This window comes from Arvicola amphibius, chromosome 3, assembly GCF_903992535.2.
Source record: "Arvicola amphibius chromosome 3, mArvAmp1.2, whole genome shotgun sequence".
NCBI classification, from domain to species: Eukaryota; Metazoa; Chordata; class Mammalia; order Rodentia; family Cricetidae; genus Arvicola; species Arvicola amphibius.
The window spans coordinates 123,790,002-123,807,805 of record NC_052049.1 but is presented as its reverse complement, the minus strand read 5'-3'; the positions used below and the strand labels follow the sequence as shown (position 1 = coordinate 123,807,805).

The following is a 17,804-nucleotide window of genomic DNA, read 5'->3' as shown; positions in this document are numbered from 1 at the left end:
CCCCCATGATTTGGCATTCTTCCTTGAAGGTAGGTTCATATGAACCTCAGACTGATTTAACTCAGTGAAATATAAGCTTCTTTCATTCTGTGAATTGAAATGGCCCTTGAACTTCCCTAAGTACTTCTGGTTTCCAATGGAATGGAAGCATTCTCAGTAAGAATACTTCCAGCTTCTGTTATTATGGCTGGATATTCAGTTACATACTGTGCAGTCTTTATTCAACCAAAAGTCAAAGTTGCTGCTTATCCATCGCACAGTGAAGTTTGCTGCTTATGCTCTTCTTCATGGTAGGACCAGTAGCTAGTGTCAGATGGGAGTCTCTTTCATACTTGAAATGAAGGGAAAGGATGCTGGTATTGTTTTAGATTTTGTATTCCTCTTTTCCTTTTGTTGGATTTATAATGATTGTTAAGGTTTAGTGATGATATTTGATTAAGACAATTATTCATTGTCTGTAATAGGAATGGTGCTTGGTACAGTCTTTGATATTAAAAGAGTCTGGGGAAGAGACAGAGTGAGGGAGTAAGGGGAAGGCAGGGGAGTGAGGGGAGAGAGAGATCTAGCTTTTAAGATAAAGAAACGATAATATAGAAAAGTTAAATAACACCCCTAGGTGTAATATATAGTATGATAGTGCTGGCTCCAGATTTCAGGCATGCATATTTTGGTTTTTAGAGTTTATATTCTTTTTTTGACTTATTGAAGTAAACTTCATATAGATAGATGAAACTTAAACTTTAGTCTATTGCTGCTTTTTGAGCTGTAGTTGCTATTGTATGCTTTGACATTTTTTTTAAAAAATTTACATTAATAAATTTAAAGTAAAATTGTATTCTATGAAATTACTCATATGTGAACCAGGCTTCCCTATTTAAGTTGACTAATGTCACATGGGAGTTGGAGATCAAATTTTTGAGTCCCAATAGTACATTTTGCCTGCTGATTGGCCTTAAGGCAGCCACTGGAGTTCCTCTTAAGAGAGTCCCAGGACAGAACAGGGTGGTTTCATAGCTGAGATTTTCAAGTAAAGGGGCAAATAGCAGCAGACAGACAGTATCATCAAATCTGGTGCTCACAACATCCAGAAAAAAAAAACTGAGCAGTCACCTAGAGTTCCTGAGTTTCCTGTGGCTTAACATCTACCTTCATGTTCCCACTGTATGCATTTTTATATCAGGATAAAAATAGTCACCCCTTTGGAAATGGCTTCCTCTCTAGCTGTTCTTGAATACATGAGGTTTTAAATACTTCTTGTCTTTCCCTCTGTGGTGCAGACAGGCCAACCTGACCCAGACCAGGCTTTAGGGAAATACTTGGCATAAACAAGTTTCTGAAGTTGCAGGGGGGAACTACCCCACTTGTAAAACAAGCTTCTCTGATAACTCAGATAACACACAACAACTGAACAATATAATGTAAATTACATCTGCTTCTGTACTGCCTAATTCAGTAGCTTCTAGTCACACCCACACATTACCACTAAACTATTAAAATTCTATACACCTTACGGTTCAGTGCTTAGGATTCTCCATGTGCTCAATAACCACTTGAAGCTAACAATTACCATTTGGGGTTATACAAATAAAGAACATATATGTCATTGTAGAAAGCTCTTCATGGGAGAAGCACACGTTAAACAGCTAGTTAAGTACTTAATTTGCTTGAGATAAGTACATTAAAGAAATATACAAGTACATTAAAGAAATATCCATAGTATAGAAAGTGACTTCTGTGCTAAAGGTAGAGAAGAGTGGAGAAAGAATTTCAGAAGGAAATGAAGAGCATTTTCAAAGACACTAAGACAAGAAGAAAAGGAATTGAGATCCAGAAGGACCTCATGCATTGCAGTTTGTGTAGAGGGTTTAGCTCTACTGATGAAGAGGGGAGCTTCCTAGGGTGTAATAGGGGAGACAATAAGAGATGGGTGACTAGAGATAATGAGACTTAATTTTTTTCTACTAGCCTCTGTTCTTTATATGAAATATAAACACATAAAAGCAAGTGAGGGAAAAAGAAAGGCTTACCTTCTAAAGAGAGTATGTGGAGGCTGGGGGACTAGCAGACTGAGAAATTCAGTGAGAGTGTGAATCTTTGGCATCATGTGACTTTCTCCAAGAGTCATGAGTGGAAAAGACTCATTGGTGTTTTTATTGAATCAGTTAAATTAATGTATTCAAGGAATTGAGAACATTGAGTAGACTATAGTACAAGCTTAATAAACATTATTACCATTGCTGGGGCTTGTCTAATGTAAGTAACAAATGAAACAACAGAGGGAATGTCTAATAAATTTTTAAGAATTTGATTGTAGTTATGTCTTGTGGAACCTAACATACTTGAAATGTTTGAAGTCAGAGAAGAAAAGGAAAATACACTTTATATCTGAGAGACTGGTGTGGAAGGTTCTTCTGTCTATGTGTTGCTTTTATTAGTTAATGAATAAAGAAATTGCCTTGGCCTGTTGATAGGGCAGAACTTAGGTAGGCAGTGAAAACTGGACTGAATGCTGGAAGAGGGCGGAGTCAGAGAGATGCCATGCATCCTCCGCCAGAGTCAAACTTGCCGAAACTTTGCCGGTAAGCCACTGTCACGTGGCGATACACAGATTAATGGAGATGGGTTAAATTAGTGTGTAAGAGTTAGCAAATAAGAAGCTAGAGCTAATGTGCCAAGCAGTCATTTATATAATATGGTTTCTATGTGGTTATTTTGGGTTTAAGCTAGCTGGGCGGCCAGGAAGAACAAGCGACCCTCATACAACAGGAGACCAGGAAAGAAGAGTGGGCTGAGAAGCAAAGCAAAGGGAGTACTATCATGAGATGTTAGTCTCAGCTCCCTCTCTGAGGAATCTTACAATCTAGAAAATGTATGGCACTCCTAGACACAAAGCAAATGAATACTCTTTTTCTAGTAAGTAATACCAAATGCCTCTAAAGTGGGAAGATCAGTATTGTGGGAATTTGCAGCACTTCTGAGCCTAACAGGAGGATTTGGATCAGAATGTGAAGCCTTCTCGGGTTCTTTCCTCATGTTCCGGATCATCACCCTGTCACTTTCTCCCACTCCCAATTCTTTTCTAATCTGAGGATCACACAAAAAGAATGGTTTCAATTACTGCAGCCAAGGATGATGTCATCTGCTAGTCATTTTATTAGATGAAGAGTAAATGGGTGATCTTAGAGATGAAGAACTACAATTTTGTCTCATGTGTTCAGAAAAATAGGCTTATGATCCAAAAATATCCATATATACATACATACATACATAATTAATGCAGTTTTTTACTTTGTATTCAAGGCTTCAAAGATTAGCCAAAGATCTTGTAAAACAACTTCAAGTACAAGACAGCGGCTCCTGGGCAAACAATAAAGCTTCAGCTTTGGATCGGACCCTTGGTGAGATTGCTAGAATACTGGAGAAGGAGGTATGTAACAAGCCTTTGCTGTCTGACCCTTGCTCTTTGTGATGATTTCTCACTGTGGCAGGAAACACAGCAGAATTTGTGACTTTCTTCTGTGTTGTTAAAAACTAGTCAATAATTGATGGATAATTGTAAATTCTTGTTCTTTTTGTTTTGCTCTAACTTGTTTTCCTTTTTTGACAAAGTCCTAATTGAAACATGGGTTTCTGTGATGATTTTCCACTTGTAAGTATATTAAATTGTTTAACGAGGAGTGGTAACTATACAAACATATAATTTTATGGCAGAAAATACAAAACTTTGAATTTTATAGCTTATAAATTACAACCAAATAAAATGCCAATTTTCTCTCCATTTTGGACAGAAAATTTGACAGTTTTCTTTAATAATTTAAGGGTTACTGCCAGGTGGTAGTGGCACACACCTTTAATCCCAGCACTTGGGAGGCAGAGGCAGTCAGATCTCTGTGAGTTCAAGGCCAGCCTGGTCTACAAGAGCTAGTTCCAGCCGGGCGGTGGTGGCGCACGCCTTTAATCCCAGCACTCGGGAGGCAGAGGCAGGCGGATCTCTGTGAGTTAGAGGCCAGCCTGGTCTACAAGAGCTAGTTCCAGGACAGGCTCTAAAAAAGCTGCAGAGAAACCCTGTCTCGAAAAAACCAAAAAAAAAAAAAAAAAAAAAAAAAAAAAAGCTAGTTCCAGAACAGGCCCCAAAGCTACAGAGAAACCCTGCCTCAAAACAAAAACAAAAATAGTTACTTATTATTTCATCAACACTTTAAAATCCATAATGACTTTACTGCACAAAGAAGAAAAATATTACATGTATAAAAAAATATAAAGTTCTGTATAATAATTTTAATAACATGTCACTTTGTTTTCCTTTAGTCCTTTTATTGTGCTTTTACCCCCATTATCTGGTTAATTTCATACTTCCTCATGGCTTTAAATTTTTTTAAATGATTTTTAAAATTTGTTTTGAAAATTTCATACCGTGATTATATTATTTCCTTGAAACTGAGTGATAGTATCACAAGTTAATAATTAACATTTAGGTTAAATCACATTTTTCATTTAAAGTAATGTTTGTAATTATTAGGAGCTAAATGCTCCTAATAAAAGTTTTGTATTTTCTAGACTTAAAATGTACTATGCAGTACTTTATATAAACAGAATTATGTAGTAATAAAAATGGCCTTGGAAAGCCTGTGACCTTACCACTTAAGAGATAAATTGTTGCCAGTATAGTTGTAGTTCCTAGAAATAACTTCATTACTTATCCCCCACTTCCTCTTAGGTAAACTGTATAGAGTAGAAGTTACATCATTTCCTAGTTTCAAAAATACTTTTATTGCTTTGTCATACAAGGTTTTTCCTTCTTAAATAATATACTAAGCCCCTGTCTCGAAAAACCAAAAAAAAAAATAATATACTAAGCAATCTTCCTTGTTTTCCTTCTATAAAATATATCATAGACCTATGTTATTGGTCCAATCTGTATTGTTTTAGTTTTATTAGTCTTGTAAGTGTAGCTGGAATATTTTCATTCATCTTCCTGTATTACAAAGTACTTGATTGTGTTAGCACTATATTTTACCCATTTTTCAGACATCAGAGTCCCTTGAGGACTTGTTAAAACACATATTGGATTTCTGATTTAGTAGATTTAGGGTGGGTCCCCAAGAATTTTAATGTCTAATATAGTCCCATGAGATGATGGTGATACTTGTCCAAAAACCTTATTTTGAGAATCACTGCTGTAGGCTGGGGCATGTGCCTTCGGTGTGGAATTGTTGGGTTCTCAGGTATGTGAATGAGCAGCCTTTATGCTAAGTTGCACTATGACATAGACAGTACAGTCCTCCAAAGGATCCAACAGCAGCATATTCAGTACTGCTATGTGCAGAAACATATAGTGACTTCCTCTCTAAAATATCCTTTCAGGATGTTGGAGAGCTCATAAAATGGTAGTTGACAACATGTAAATTATTAAGAAGTTTGATATGTCAGAAGAAAAAAATGCCATATACTGAAATTTGAATTAAAGAGTATTTGCTTAAAGATACCACTGTTGTAGCTAATCTCATAAAAAGTATTTTATATTGAATTATTCAAAGAATTTTTCAGTAAAATGTTAAAATAATATATATATGTACATATATATAAGTATTTAGTATAAATGTCTAAATAAGATTATTTAATGCACAATGGGGCAATTAACCAGAATACTACTGATTTCATATAATTTAATGGAGAAAAAATGTTGTCTGGCTCCCAGTCTAAATGGTCTGTGTCGGAAACCTGCTGTGAAGCTGTCCTCAGAGCACACACTGCAGGACCACCTAAGAGTGTAAAATGAGCTGCAGAACGGCCCTTCAGATGCTTTGATGATTAAATTCCTTTTCACCTGGCCAAGACACACTCGCTTTACACAGACCTGTGTCCTGTGGAACTGCACTGACATTGCAGTGCAGTCCAGCTGACTACTTTTATAGTCCAGGGCTAGAAATTGTGAATAACCCTTCCTTTTATTGGGAAAACTGTCAGGAGTAACAGAACCCCAGGAAGGATTTCAAGGAGCCTGTCAGTGAGAAGAGTGGGACTGGTAGTGGGACTGGTGACTCCTGAGCTCATCTTCACTGAGAATGGGGAAGGTGAGGTTTGAAGACTTCCCTTAACAGACCCCAAAGCACTAGTATTTTCTATTACTGCTGTGACATAATTTATTTAGAAATTTTTTCTGAGGTTCTGAGAGCTATAGAGCTAATAGCTCAAATTTATTCTCAAAACCTCTCTTGTCTTGGAAGCAATCAGAAATAAAGAACTCCTAGGATTATAAGGTCTTCTCAGGCTTTTGCAGTTCTCTTTCTGTTCATACGTGAACAGTGGATAAATTTATTGCATATGTTATTCTATTAAAATATGTAGCAACTTCCTTGTATATATAGATGTTGGTCTTGAGAGTATTTCTGTCAACTCTCTCAAAAACAATTTTTTATTGTGAAGGGGATTTTTCTTTAAAGAACTGTAATGCCAAAGCAAGAGAAAAAAGCTTCTAAAGTTGTACTTCTGAGTGCCCATAAGCATGTGCCAGCCTGGTGGCTAATGGAAAAAAACAGTAAGTCTAGGCTACGAAGGTATATGAGATCTAATAGAAGATTTTCCTCCATAGTAGACAACTCCACATATAATGGACCTTTTATATATTGTCAGGGAATTGTGAAGAAGGCATATTGGCATAACACAAAACTTATAACCTAAAAGATATTTGCAATCTCATTTCATAGCACTTTTTGTTATTTTAATTGGTGAATTCAGTTACAACTGGTCTGAGATCTAGGAAGTGACATCCTTAGTGGTAAAATAAATACAGATATTTCATCTTAGACCTCAGATAATTTCTTTCTTACTACATTATTTATTTGCATGTGGGTGTGTAGATGAGGGGACAACTTAAAGGAGTTGAGTCTCTCCACCATGTGGGTTCCAGGGATGGAACTCGGGTTGTTAGGCTTTGTTGTAAATGACTTTCCCAGCTGTGCCATCTCACTGACCTATCTCAGATAATTTCTGTTGATTGGAGAGGGACATACAGATAAATGCATCAAAGAAAATTATGCAAACTGTGCTGATTTAAACAAGAAGCAGCCATGACATTACATACTGGCATTACCATTTTTGGCTGGGGCTGCAGAGTTATACTAGCAGGCTGTTAAGGAAACGAAATATAGCTTGAAGATACCTGCAGGAATGAAATTAGCAGTAGTGACAGAGTAGACCTGACCTCCCACTGATGACAATAACACAAGGCAAAGGTAAAATATAAATGAGTTGAATTGTTGGAAAGGTAATGAATTCCTGGGCTGAGTTAGGTAGGAGACTAAGAAGATGTAGAGAAGAGACTCAGTAGTATTGATGACATATTTATTAATCTTGCAGAGAAATCTCTGGAGTCCTAGAACATAAATGTTCAAGACTGAAGAAAACCTTATTTTTGAATTAGACTTTTACAAGAATATTCGAACAGAGCTGATGGTGGAAAGTTTATCTATCACTGCAGAGCCAGCACTAAGCTCTCTGTCTTCAAGTTGATTAGAGAATTGCAAATCACTGCAAAAAGACCTAAATGATTGTGAGTTGCTAGTGGTTACTAGTATGAGTCTAACAGAAGCAAATGCAAATTTACTCTGGATAATGATAGTAACAGTCTTGATTTCAAATAATTTCAACAAAATTTCCAAATAGAGTATTGCATAGTAAAATAATTAGGCATGTAAGAGAACAATGGCAGAAATAAAAGTCAATATAAGCAGACTACCAACTCTCCATAACTATGCTTACCAAATGCAAGGTCTAATTACGTTTGTTCTTAAAGACATGTAGCATGTTTAAGAGAAATGGACATTTGAGATCTGAGGATTGTAGTAATCAAAAATAATAGTAATTAAATAGTAATCAAAATTGTAATCCAGACTAAGCTTGTAAAAGGAAGAAAGGTAGAGAAAAATAAGAGAAGAGCATATATAATATGATGCATAGTGAATATTTTAGGGTTTTTTCTTTTTTATTATTATTATTATTATTACAAATTTCCACCTCTCTCCTCCTCTCATTTCCCTCCCCCTCCTCCCTTTCCCTCTTCCCCTCCCTCTCCAGTCCAAAGAGTAGTTAGGGTTCCCTGCCCTGTGGGAAGTCCAAGGTCCTCCCCCCTCCATACAGGTCTAGGAAGGTGAGCATCCAAACAGACTAGGTTCCCACAAAACCAGTACATGGAGTAAAATCAAAACCCAGTGCTATTGTCCTTGGCTTCTCAGTCAGCCCTCCATGTAAGCCACGTTCAGAGAGTCTGGTTTGATCACATGCTCGATCAGACCCAGTCCAGCTGGCATTGGTGAGCTCCCATTAGATCAGTCCCATTATCTCAGTGAGTGGATGCACCCCTCGTGGCCCTGACTTCCTTGCTCATGTTTTCTCTCCTTCTGCTCCTCATTTGGACCTTGGGAGCTCAGTCCAGTGCTCCAGTGTGGGTCTCTGTCTCTATCTCCATCCATCACCACATGAAGGTTCTATGGTGATATGCAAGATATTCATCAGAGTGGCTGTAGTATAGGGCCAGTTCAGGCGCTCTCTTCTCAGCTGCTCAAGGAACAAGGTGGGGACATCTCCTTGGACACCTGGGAACCCTTCTAGAGCCCAGTCTCTTGCCAACCCTCAAATGGCTCCCTTAATTAAGATATATACTTCCCTGCTCCCATATCCACTCCTCCTCCATCCCAACTGTCCCATTCCCCCAAGTTCTCCCCATCCTCCCCTTCTCACTTCTCTCTCCCCATCTACCCTTACCCCCATCCCACCACACCCCCAAGCTCTCCATTTTTGCCTGGAAATCTTGTCTACTTCTAATATCCAGGAGGATAACTACATGGTTTTTATTGGGGGGAAGGGGCTCACCTTCCTATTTAGCTTCTCTAGGATCATGAATTATAGATTCAATGTCCTTCATTTATGGCTAGAATCCACTAATGAGTGAGTACATACCATATTCATCTTTTTGGGTCTGGGTTACCTCACTCAGGATAGTGTTTTCTATTTCCATCCATTTGCATGCAAAATTCAAGAAGTCATTGTTTTTTACCGCTGAGTAGTACTCTAATGCGTATATATTCCACACTTTCTTTATCCATTCTTCCATTGAAGGGCATCTAGGTTGTTTCCAGGTTCTAGCTATTTTACAAATAATGCAGCTATGAACATAGTTGAACAAATGCTTTTGTAGTATGATTGGGCATCTCTTGGGTATATTCCCAGGAGTGGTATTGCTGGATCCTGGGGTAGGTTGATCCCGAGTTTCCTGAGAAACCGCCACACTGATTTCCAAAGTGGTTGCACAAGTTTGCATTCCCACCAGCAATGGATGAGTGTACCTCTTACCCCACAACCTCTCCAGCAAAGGCTATCATTGGTGTTTTTGATTTTAGCCATCCTAACAGGTGTAAGATGGTATCTCCAAGTTGTTTTGATTTGGATTTCCCTGATCGCTAAGGAGGTTGAACATGACCTTAAGTGTCTTTTGGCCATTTGAACTTCTTCAGTTGAGAATTCTCTGTTCAGTTCAGTGCCCCATTTTTTAATTGGGTTAATTAGCATTTTATAGTCTAGTTTCTTGAGTTCTTTATATATTATGGAGATCAGACGTTTGTCTGTTGCGGGGTTGGTGAAGATCTCCTCCCAGTCAGTAGGTTGTCTTTTTGTCTTAGTGACAGTGTCCTTTGCTTTACAGAAGCTTCTCAGTTTTAGGAAGTCCCATTTATTCAATGTTGCCCTTAATGTCTGTGCTGCTGGGGTTATCTGTAGGAAGTGGTCTCCTGTGCCCATATGTTGTAGAGTACTTCCCACTTTCTCTTCTATCAGGTTCAGTATGTTCAGATTGATATTGAGGTCTTTAATCCATTTGGACTTGAGTTTTGTGCATGGTGATAGATATGGATCTATTTTTATTCTTCTACAGGTTGATATCTAGTCCGTTTTCTTAATGTGGGTACTTAGAGCTATGAACTTTCCTCTTAGCACTGTTTTCATAGTGTCCCATAGGTTTGGGTATGTTGTGTCTTTATTTTCGTTGAATTCAAGGAAGACTTTAATTTCTTTCTTTATTTCTTCCCTGACCCAGGGGTGGCTCAGTAGTTGACTGTTCATCTTCCAAGAGTTTGTAGGCTTTCTGGGTGTAGAATTATTGTTAAATTCTAACTTTATTCCATTGTGATCCAAAGACACAGGTGGTTACTAATTTTTTTTGTATCTGTGGAAGTTTGCTTTGTTACCGAGTATGTGGTCAGTTTTCGAGAAGGTTCCATGAGCTGCAGAGAAGAAGGTATATTCTTTCCTATTTGGGTGGAATGTTCTATAGATGTCTGTTAAGTCCATTTGATTTATTACCTCCATTAATTCTCTTAATTCTCTGTTAGGTTTCTGTCTGATTGACCTGTCCATTGGTGAGAGAGGAGTGTTGAAGTCTCCTGCTATTAGTGTGTGTGGTTTGATTGCTGCCTTGAGTTCTAGTAATGTTTCTTTTACATAAGTGGGTGCTTTTATATTAGGAGCATAGATATTCAGGATTGAAACTTCATCCTGATGGATTGTTCCTGTTATGAGTATAAAATATCCCTTTCCATCTCTTCTGATTGATTTTAGTTTGAAGTCAACTTTGTTAGAAATTAGTTTGGCCCCACCCGCTTGTTTCTTAGGTCCATTTGCTTGATAAACCTTTTCCCAACCCTTTACTCTGAGTAGATGTCTGTCTTTGTGGTTGAGGTGTAGGTGTGTTTCTTGTAAACAGCAGAATGTTGGATCCTGTTTTCGTATCCAATCTCTTAGCCTGTGCCTTTTTATAGGTGAATTGAGTCCATTGATATTAAGTGATATTAATGACCAGTGGTTGTTAACTCCAGTTATTTTATTTTATTTTTTTGGTAGTAGAGTTTGTGTGTTTCCCATCTTTGAGTTGTGCTGGAGAAGGGTTGCTAGATGTCTGAGTTATTGTGGGCATTGTTGGACTCCTTGGTTTGTGATTTTCCTTCTGTTACTTTCTGTAAGGCTGGATTTGTGGCTACATATTGTTTAAATTTGTTTTTATCCTGGAAGATTTTTTTTCTCTATTGATAGTGAACGAAATCTTGGCTGGGTATAGTAGTCTAGGCTTGCATCCATGGTCTCTTAGTTTCTGCAGTACATCTATCCAGGACCTCTGGCTTTCATAGTTTCCATATTTATGATATTTTCATCTTTATAAGTTACTTGACCTTTTTCCTTTGCAGCTCTTAATATTCTTTCTTTATTCTGTTTGTTTTGTGTTTTAATTATTATATGGCGAGGGGATTTTTTTTATCCAGTCTATTCGGTGTTCTGTATGCTTCTTGAACCTTCATAGGAATATCTTTCTTTAGGTTGGGAAAGTTTTCTTCTATAATTTTATTGAATATATTTTCTGGGCCTTTGAGCTGTAATTCTTCTCTTTCATCTACCCCTATTATTCTTAGGTTTGGTCTTTTTATTGTGTCCTAGATTTCCTGAATGTTTTATGATGAGAATTTGTTGGATTTGCTGTTTTCTTTGATCAGTACGTTTATTTTCTCTATGGTGTTTTCAGAATCTGAGATTCTTCTATCTCTTGTATTCTGTTGGTTATGCCTGTTTCTGTAGTCTCTGTTCGTTTACCTAGATTTTCCATATCCAGCCGGCCCTCAGTTTGTGTTTTCTTCATTGCCTCCATTTCCGTTTTCATGTCTTGAACTGTTTCCATTATCTGTTTGATTGTTTTTTCTTGGTTTCTTAGTATATCATTTATGGATTTACTCATTTCTTCAAACTTTTTGTTATTCTTCTCATCCGTTTCTTTAAGGGAGTTTTTCACCTCCTGTTTAAGGGACTCTATCACTTTCATAAAGTCAATTTTTTCTACTTCTTCTAGATTAGGATGTTCAAGTCCTCCTGTTGTAAGTTCGCTGGGTTCCGGTGTTTTCATGTTGTTTTTCAGATTGTTGGAGGGATTCTTGCATTGGCGCCTGCCTATCTCTTCCTCCGAATGCGCCCCAATGGATCTTCTGGTTCAGGATCAGTTCCCCTTGCTGGCCAGGGACCTTGCAGACAAAAGGCCTACCTTTCTGCAGTCAGGCTATTGAAACAAAGGAACTCCCTCGCTCACCACCCTGTCCCAGCGCCCAAACAGGCTGAGCTGGGGGATGTTATGGCCCCGAAGAAGGGAGGAAGAAGGGAGGGGTAGCCTGGGTGCCAGCTGGGATGGGATAGGAAGAGAGAGGCTGTCGCTGGGGAGCGCAGCCCCTGCAGAATGACCAGGAAGTATAAGGAGCTGAGCAATGTCTGTGCTCCGTCTCCCGGGCTTCTGCCACGGGTCAGGAACTCACTCACTCCTCTGATGGATCTTCTGGTACAGGATCAGAGCCCCTAGGTGGCCAGAAACCTCGGAGACAAAAGGCCTACTTTGCTGCAGGCAGGCTATTGAAACAAAGGAACTCCCACCTGATTGTGCTCACTGCCCCATCCCAGCGCAATATTTTAGGTTTTTTGTACAATACTCTAGGGCAGGGATTTTCAACCTTCTTATGCTGCAGCCCTTTACTATACATCCTGATGTTATGATGACCAACAATAAGAATATTTTATTGATACTTCGTAACTATTAGTTTTTCTACTGTTAAGAATTATAGTGTAAATATCTGCTATGCAACCCCTGGTGTTGAGAACCACTGTTCTAGAAGAGACTAGGACAGAAATAACATTTGAAGTATATGTTACTAAGAATGTTCCAAGAATTCCAAGTTAGCCTGCAGTCTTAAGATTCACTGTGAAGTCCATTGAACTCATAATAAAGAGGATGGGAGAATCCACTCATAAGCCATTATCATCCACAAACTTGGATTCAGAATTCCTAAGCAGAATTTTAGCAAACTGAATCCTGAAATATGTATGTATGTGTCTGTTAAGGGAAAAAAAAGTGTTTTAGAATAAAGCTGAATTGATTGAAGATTCTCACATTTGGCTTAATGTTGGAAAGTTAAATTAACAAAAGAAAACACAGAAATATAATGAAAGCATTTGCTAAGTTGTAAACCATGATGTGATAACGTCGAAATTTCCTCATTCTGACAAAATATGTCTACAAAAAGTTATATCAGGGGGCTTGAGAGATGGCTCAGAGGTTAAGAGCACTGACTGTTCTTCCAGATGTCCTGAGTTCAATTCCCAGCAACCATATGGTGGCTCACAACCATCTGTAATGAGATCTGGTGCCCTCTTCTGGCCTGCAGCAGACATGCAGGGAAAACTCTGTATACATAATTAATAAATAAATAAATCTTTTTAAAAAGTTATATCAAAATCATACTAGTAAAATATTTTTTAAAAGTCTCATTTAAAATTGGGAACAAAAAGGGAGTGCCTGCTGCTACTACTTCTCAAGAATTACTTATCAGAAAAAAAGAAAAGTTGTAAGATTTTGAAGGAAAAAAAGAATATTAGCTAATGATGGAATTGTACATGAATTATTACATAAAAATTATTATAACTGGCAAGTTTATAGTAGGGACACTAGATACAAGGACAATTTGAAAATCAATTACATTGATAATATCAGCATATGACATATCTAGAAATAAAACTTAACTTACTATTTATTTCTAATTTTTCTCCAAACTGATTTGTGCATCCAGTGAAATCCCAGTTAAAATCTAAACTTCATGTTGTGAAAGTTGAAATAAAATTTCTAAAATTAAGATAAGAATTTTTAAATTTATATTTATTACTTGTGTACTCATGTATATGAATTGTCATGACAAGAGGGCAGGTTGTATGGGTAGGCTTTCTCATGTGGATCCTAGAGGTCACACTCAGCTCATCAGGCTCTGTAAGCACCTTAACCTGAAGACCATCTCACCAGCCCTAATGAGATTTTTTAAAATAAATTTTTGTTGAGCTCTACATTTTTCTCTACTCCCCTCCCTGCCTCTCTCCTCCCCTTTAACCCTTTCCCAAGGTTCCTGTGCTCCCAATTTACTCAGGAGATCTTGTTTTTTTCTACTACCCATGTATATTAGATCCATATATATCTTTCTTGGAGTATTCATTGTTGTGGAGGTTCTCTGGGATTGTGATATGTGGGCTGGTTTTCTTTGCTTTATGTTTTAAAGCCACTTATGAGTGAGTTAATGTGATAATTGTCTTTCTGTGTCTGTGTTACCTCACTCAAAATAATGTTTTCTAGCTCCATCCATTTTCTTGCAAAATTTAAGAGTCATTTTTTCTGCTGTATAGTACTCCATTGTGTAAGTGTACCACATTTTCCTTATCCATTCTTCAGTTGAGGGGCATTTAGGTTGTTTCCAGGTCCTGGCTATGACAAACAGTGCTGCTATGAACATAGTTTAGCACATGTCCTTGTAACACAATTGAGCATCCTTTGGATATATACCCAAAAGTGGCATTACTGGGGCTTGAGGAAGGTTGTTTCTTAATTTTCTGAGAAATTGCCACACGGACATCCAAAGGGGCTATACCAGCTTGCATTCCCACTAACAATGCAGAAGTGTTCCCTTTACCTCACATCCTTTCCAGCATAAGTTGTCATCAGTGTTTTTGATTTTGGCCACTCTTACAAGTGTAAAATGGAATCTCAGAGTTGTTTTGATTTGCATTTCTCTGGTGACTAAGGATGTTGATCATTTCCATAAGTGTCTCTCAGCCATTTTAGATTTCTCTGTTGAGAGTTCTCTGTTTAGGTCTGTACTCCATTTTTTATTGGATTATTTGTTCTTTTGATGACCAATTTCTTTGAGTTCTTCGTATATTTTGGAGGTCAGACCTCTGTCTGATGTGGGGGTTAGTGAAGATCTGTCGCCATTTGTATCATGAGCGGGGCCTGCTTGTTGGGGTTTCTGCCCTGCCCAGTTCCCACAGCTGGCAAGCCCCAAAGAAAATCACACAGAGATCTCTGTAAGTTATGAAGCTGATTGGCCCATTAGTTCAGGCTACTCATTAGCTCTTGTAGCTTATATTAACCCATTATTCTGATCTATATTTGCCATATGGCTCCATACCTTTTTCAGCTGGCTGATCACATCCTGCTTCCTCGGTGATCTGTGCTGGACTAGGAGGAATCAACTTCTTCCTTCCCATAATTCTCCTGTTCTCATTGCATCATTTCTACGTCCTATCTGGTTTTCCCGCCTATACTTCCTGCCTGGCCAATCAGCTTTTATTTAAAACATGATTGACAGAATACATACAATTCTCCCACACCAAAGATCTTTTCCCATTCCATAGGCTGTCATTTTGTCTTGTTGACCATGCCCTTTCCTTTACAGAAGCTTTTCAGTTTCAGGAGGTCCCATTTATTAATTGTTTCTGTCAGTGTCTGTGCTGCTGGGGTTACATTTAGGAAGTGGTCTCTTGTGCCATTGCACTCAAGTGTACTTCCCACTTTCTCTTCTGTAAGGTTCAGTGTGGCTGGCTTTATGTTGAGGTCTTTGATCCATTTAGACTTGAGTTTTGTGCATGGTGATATATATGGATCTATTTTCAGTTTTCTACATGTTGATATCCAGTTATGCCAGCATCATTTGTTAAAATTACTTTCTTTATTCCATTTGATACTTTTTGCTTCTTTGTCAAAACTCAGGTAGTCCAAGATGTGTGGATTAATATCCAGGTCTTCTATTTGGTTTCATTGGTCTTCCTGTCTGTTTTTAAGCCAATACCTGGCTGTCTTCAGTCTGTAGCTCTGTAGTAGAGTTTGAAGTCAGGGATTGTGATGCCTCCAGAGTTCTCTTATTGTCAGGATAGTTTTGGCTATCCTGGGTTTTTTGCTCTTCCATATGAAATTGAGTACTTTCGAGGTCTGTGAAGAATTTTGCTGGGATTTTGATGGGCATTGCATTGAATCTGTAGATTGCTTTTGGTAAGATTGCCATTTTTACTGTGTTAATTCTACCTACCCAAGAGCATGGGAGATCTTTCCACTTTCTGGTGTCTTCTTCAATTTCTTTCTTCAAAGATTTAAAGTTCTTGTCATACAAGTTTTCCACTTGTTTGGTTAGAGTTACTCTGAAATATTTTATGCTATTTTGTGGCTATTGTGAAGGGTGATGTTTCTCTGATTTCTTCCCCAGCCCTTTATCATCTGTGTACAGGAGGCCTACTGATTTTTTTTTAGTTAATCTTGTATGCTGCTACATTACTGAAAGTGTTTATGAGTCTTAAGAGTTGCTTGATAGAATTTTTGGGGTCGCTTATGTAAACTATCATATCATCAGCAAACAGAGTTTGACTTCTTTTCTAATTTGTATCCTCGTGATCTTCTTTTGGTGTCTTATTTCTCTAGATAGGACCTCAAGAACTCAGTGGAATTGCTGTGAGTTTCTCTCCATTTAGTTTGATGTTGGCTGTTGGCTTGCTGTATATTGCCTGAAGTTATTTTTTAGGTATTTTCTTCTGCTTCATCTATATTTGGTTGTTCAAATCTTGCTGTTATAGGGTCTTTAGGTTTTACTGGTGTTGTGTTGCTCTTTGTGGTGTTGTGTGTGTTCTTACCTTTTCTACTCGTCTTTTCCTCTAATAGGTGTGGTTGTTGGGGCTGTCTGTGATTCTGGTGATTAATCTTCTAGGTGCCAGTGAATCCAAGGCTCAGATGGTTGCTCCTCATGGTACAGTCAGTGCCATGGTTTTAGTTACCCCACTGGTCACTCTGTGTTCCTGGAGGTCGCTCAGCACTCCCAGGCTTTGCTCCACTCCCTTGGAGTTTTCTGTTCCAGGCTTGCTCTGGTCTAGGTTATTAGCTCAGACCTGTTTCTGTAAATGTCCCTGAACTGGTTCTGCTCCTGCTCACCTGGAGCTTGCTTTCTCAGGCCCCTTTGGCCTAGGTAGCTGGTTCAGTCCCATTCCTGTGGAAAGTGTTGCCTCAGGCCTGCTCCAGCCCAAGGTGGAGTTCATTGCCTCAGGCCTACTTTGGCTTTGACCTTTTTCTGTAAATCCTGGTCTGGATCTGCTCCTGCAAATGTCCATGGCTTGGAGTTGGTCCTGCAAAGGTCTCTGGCTCCGATCTACTCCTTTGGAGTTCCCAGGCTCCAATGTGCCCAGTCCTGCAGAGGACCTGGCTCAGGCTTACTCCCTTAGAGGTCCCAGACTCACACTTACCTGCAGAGGTTTCTGGTTCCTGCCTACTCCCTAGGAGGTCCCAGATGCACACTGGGGGAATTTTTTTTTAACAAAAAAGAATCAAAGGGACCAAAACATTTTTTAAAAGTGCTATATGAGTATTTGCTTACCTCAATATCATTACTTACTTTAACTATACAGCTAAGATTGCAAGCATGTCTAGTGGATACTGTGATGCACCTGGATAGCAATAATGATTTGCTTACTCGGGTGTCATTACTTACTATAAGAATACAGTAAAGATAGGATTGTTAGTAGGTACAGTGATGCATCTGGATAGGAGAAATATCTTTTAATGTTCTGTGATACGGTAGGATAGCTATACTTGACAACAACTAATTGACTATGACAGATTAGCTAATAAGATTTTGAATGCTCCAAATACAAAGAAATACTGTGTGTTCATGGATATATATTTGATTCTGATCTGATCATTGCACATTATTAACTGTATAGAAATTTCAGTGTCTCATAAATGCATGTCCTCCCTTTCTTCTTTCCTCCCTTCCTTCTTTCCTTCTTCCCTTCCTCCCTTCCTCCTTCTCTCCCTCCCTCCCTTCTCCCCTCCCTTTCTTCCTTCCTGATTGATTGAGACAGTAGCCCTGGTTGGGCTGGAACCTACTGCTATGTAAACCATGCTGATCTCAAACTCATAGAGA

At 38.4% G+C, this 17,804-nt stretch overlaps 1 protein-coding gene across 2 annotated transcripts in view; it reads left to right on the top strand.

The window, feature by feature from the left end:
- The window catches only part of Scaper (S-phase cyclin A associated protein in the ER), a 378,485-nt gene that overhangs the window by 201,744 nt on the left and 158,937 nt on the right, over positions 1-17,804 (top strand). For both annotated transcript variants that reach the window (XM_038323850.2, XM_038323851.2), the window contains exon 23: positions 3,301-3,427. In XM_038323850.2, the coding sequence (XP_038179778.1) occupies positions 3,301-3,427 (127 nt within the window). The remainder of the gene's footprint in view (positions 1-3,300; positions 3,428-17,804) is intronic.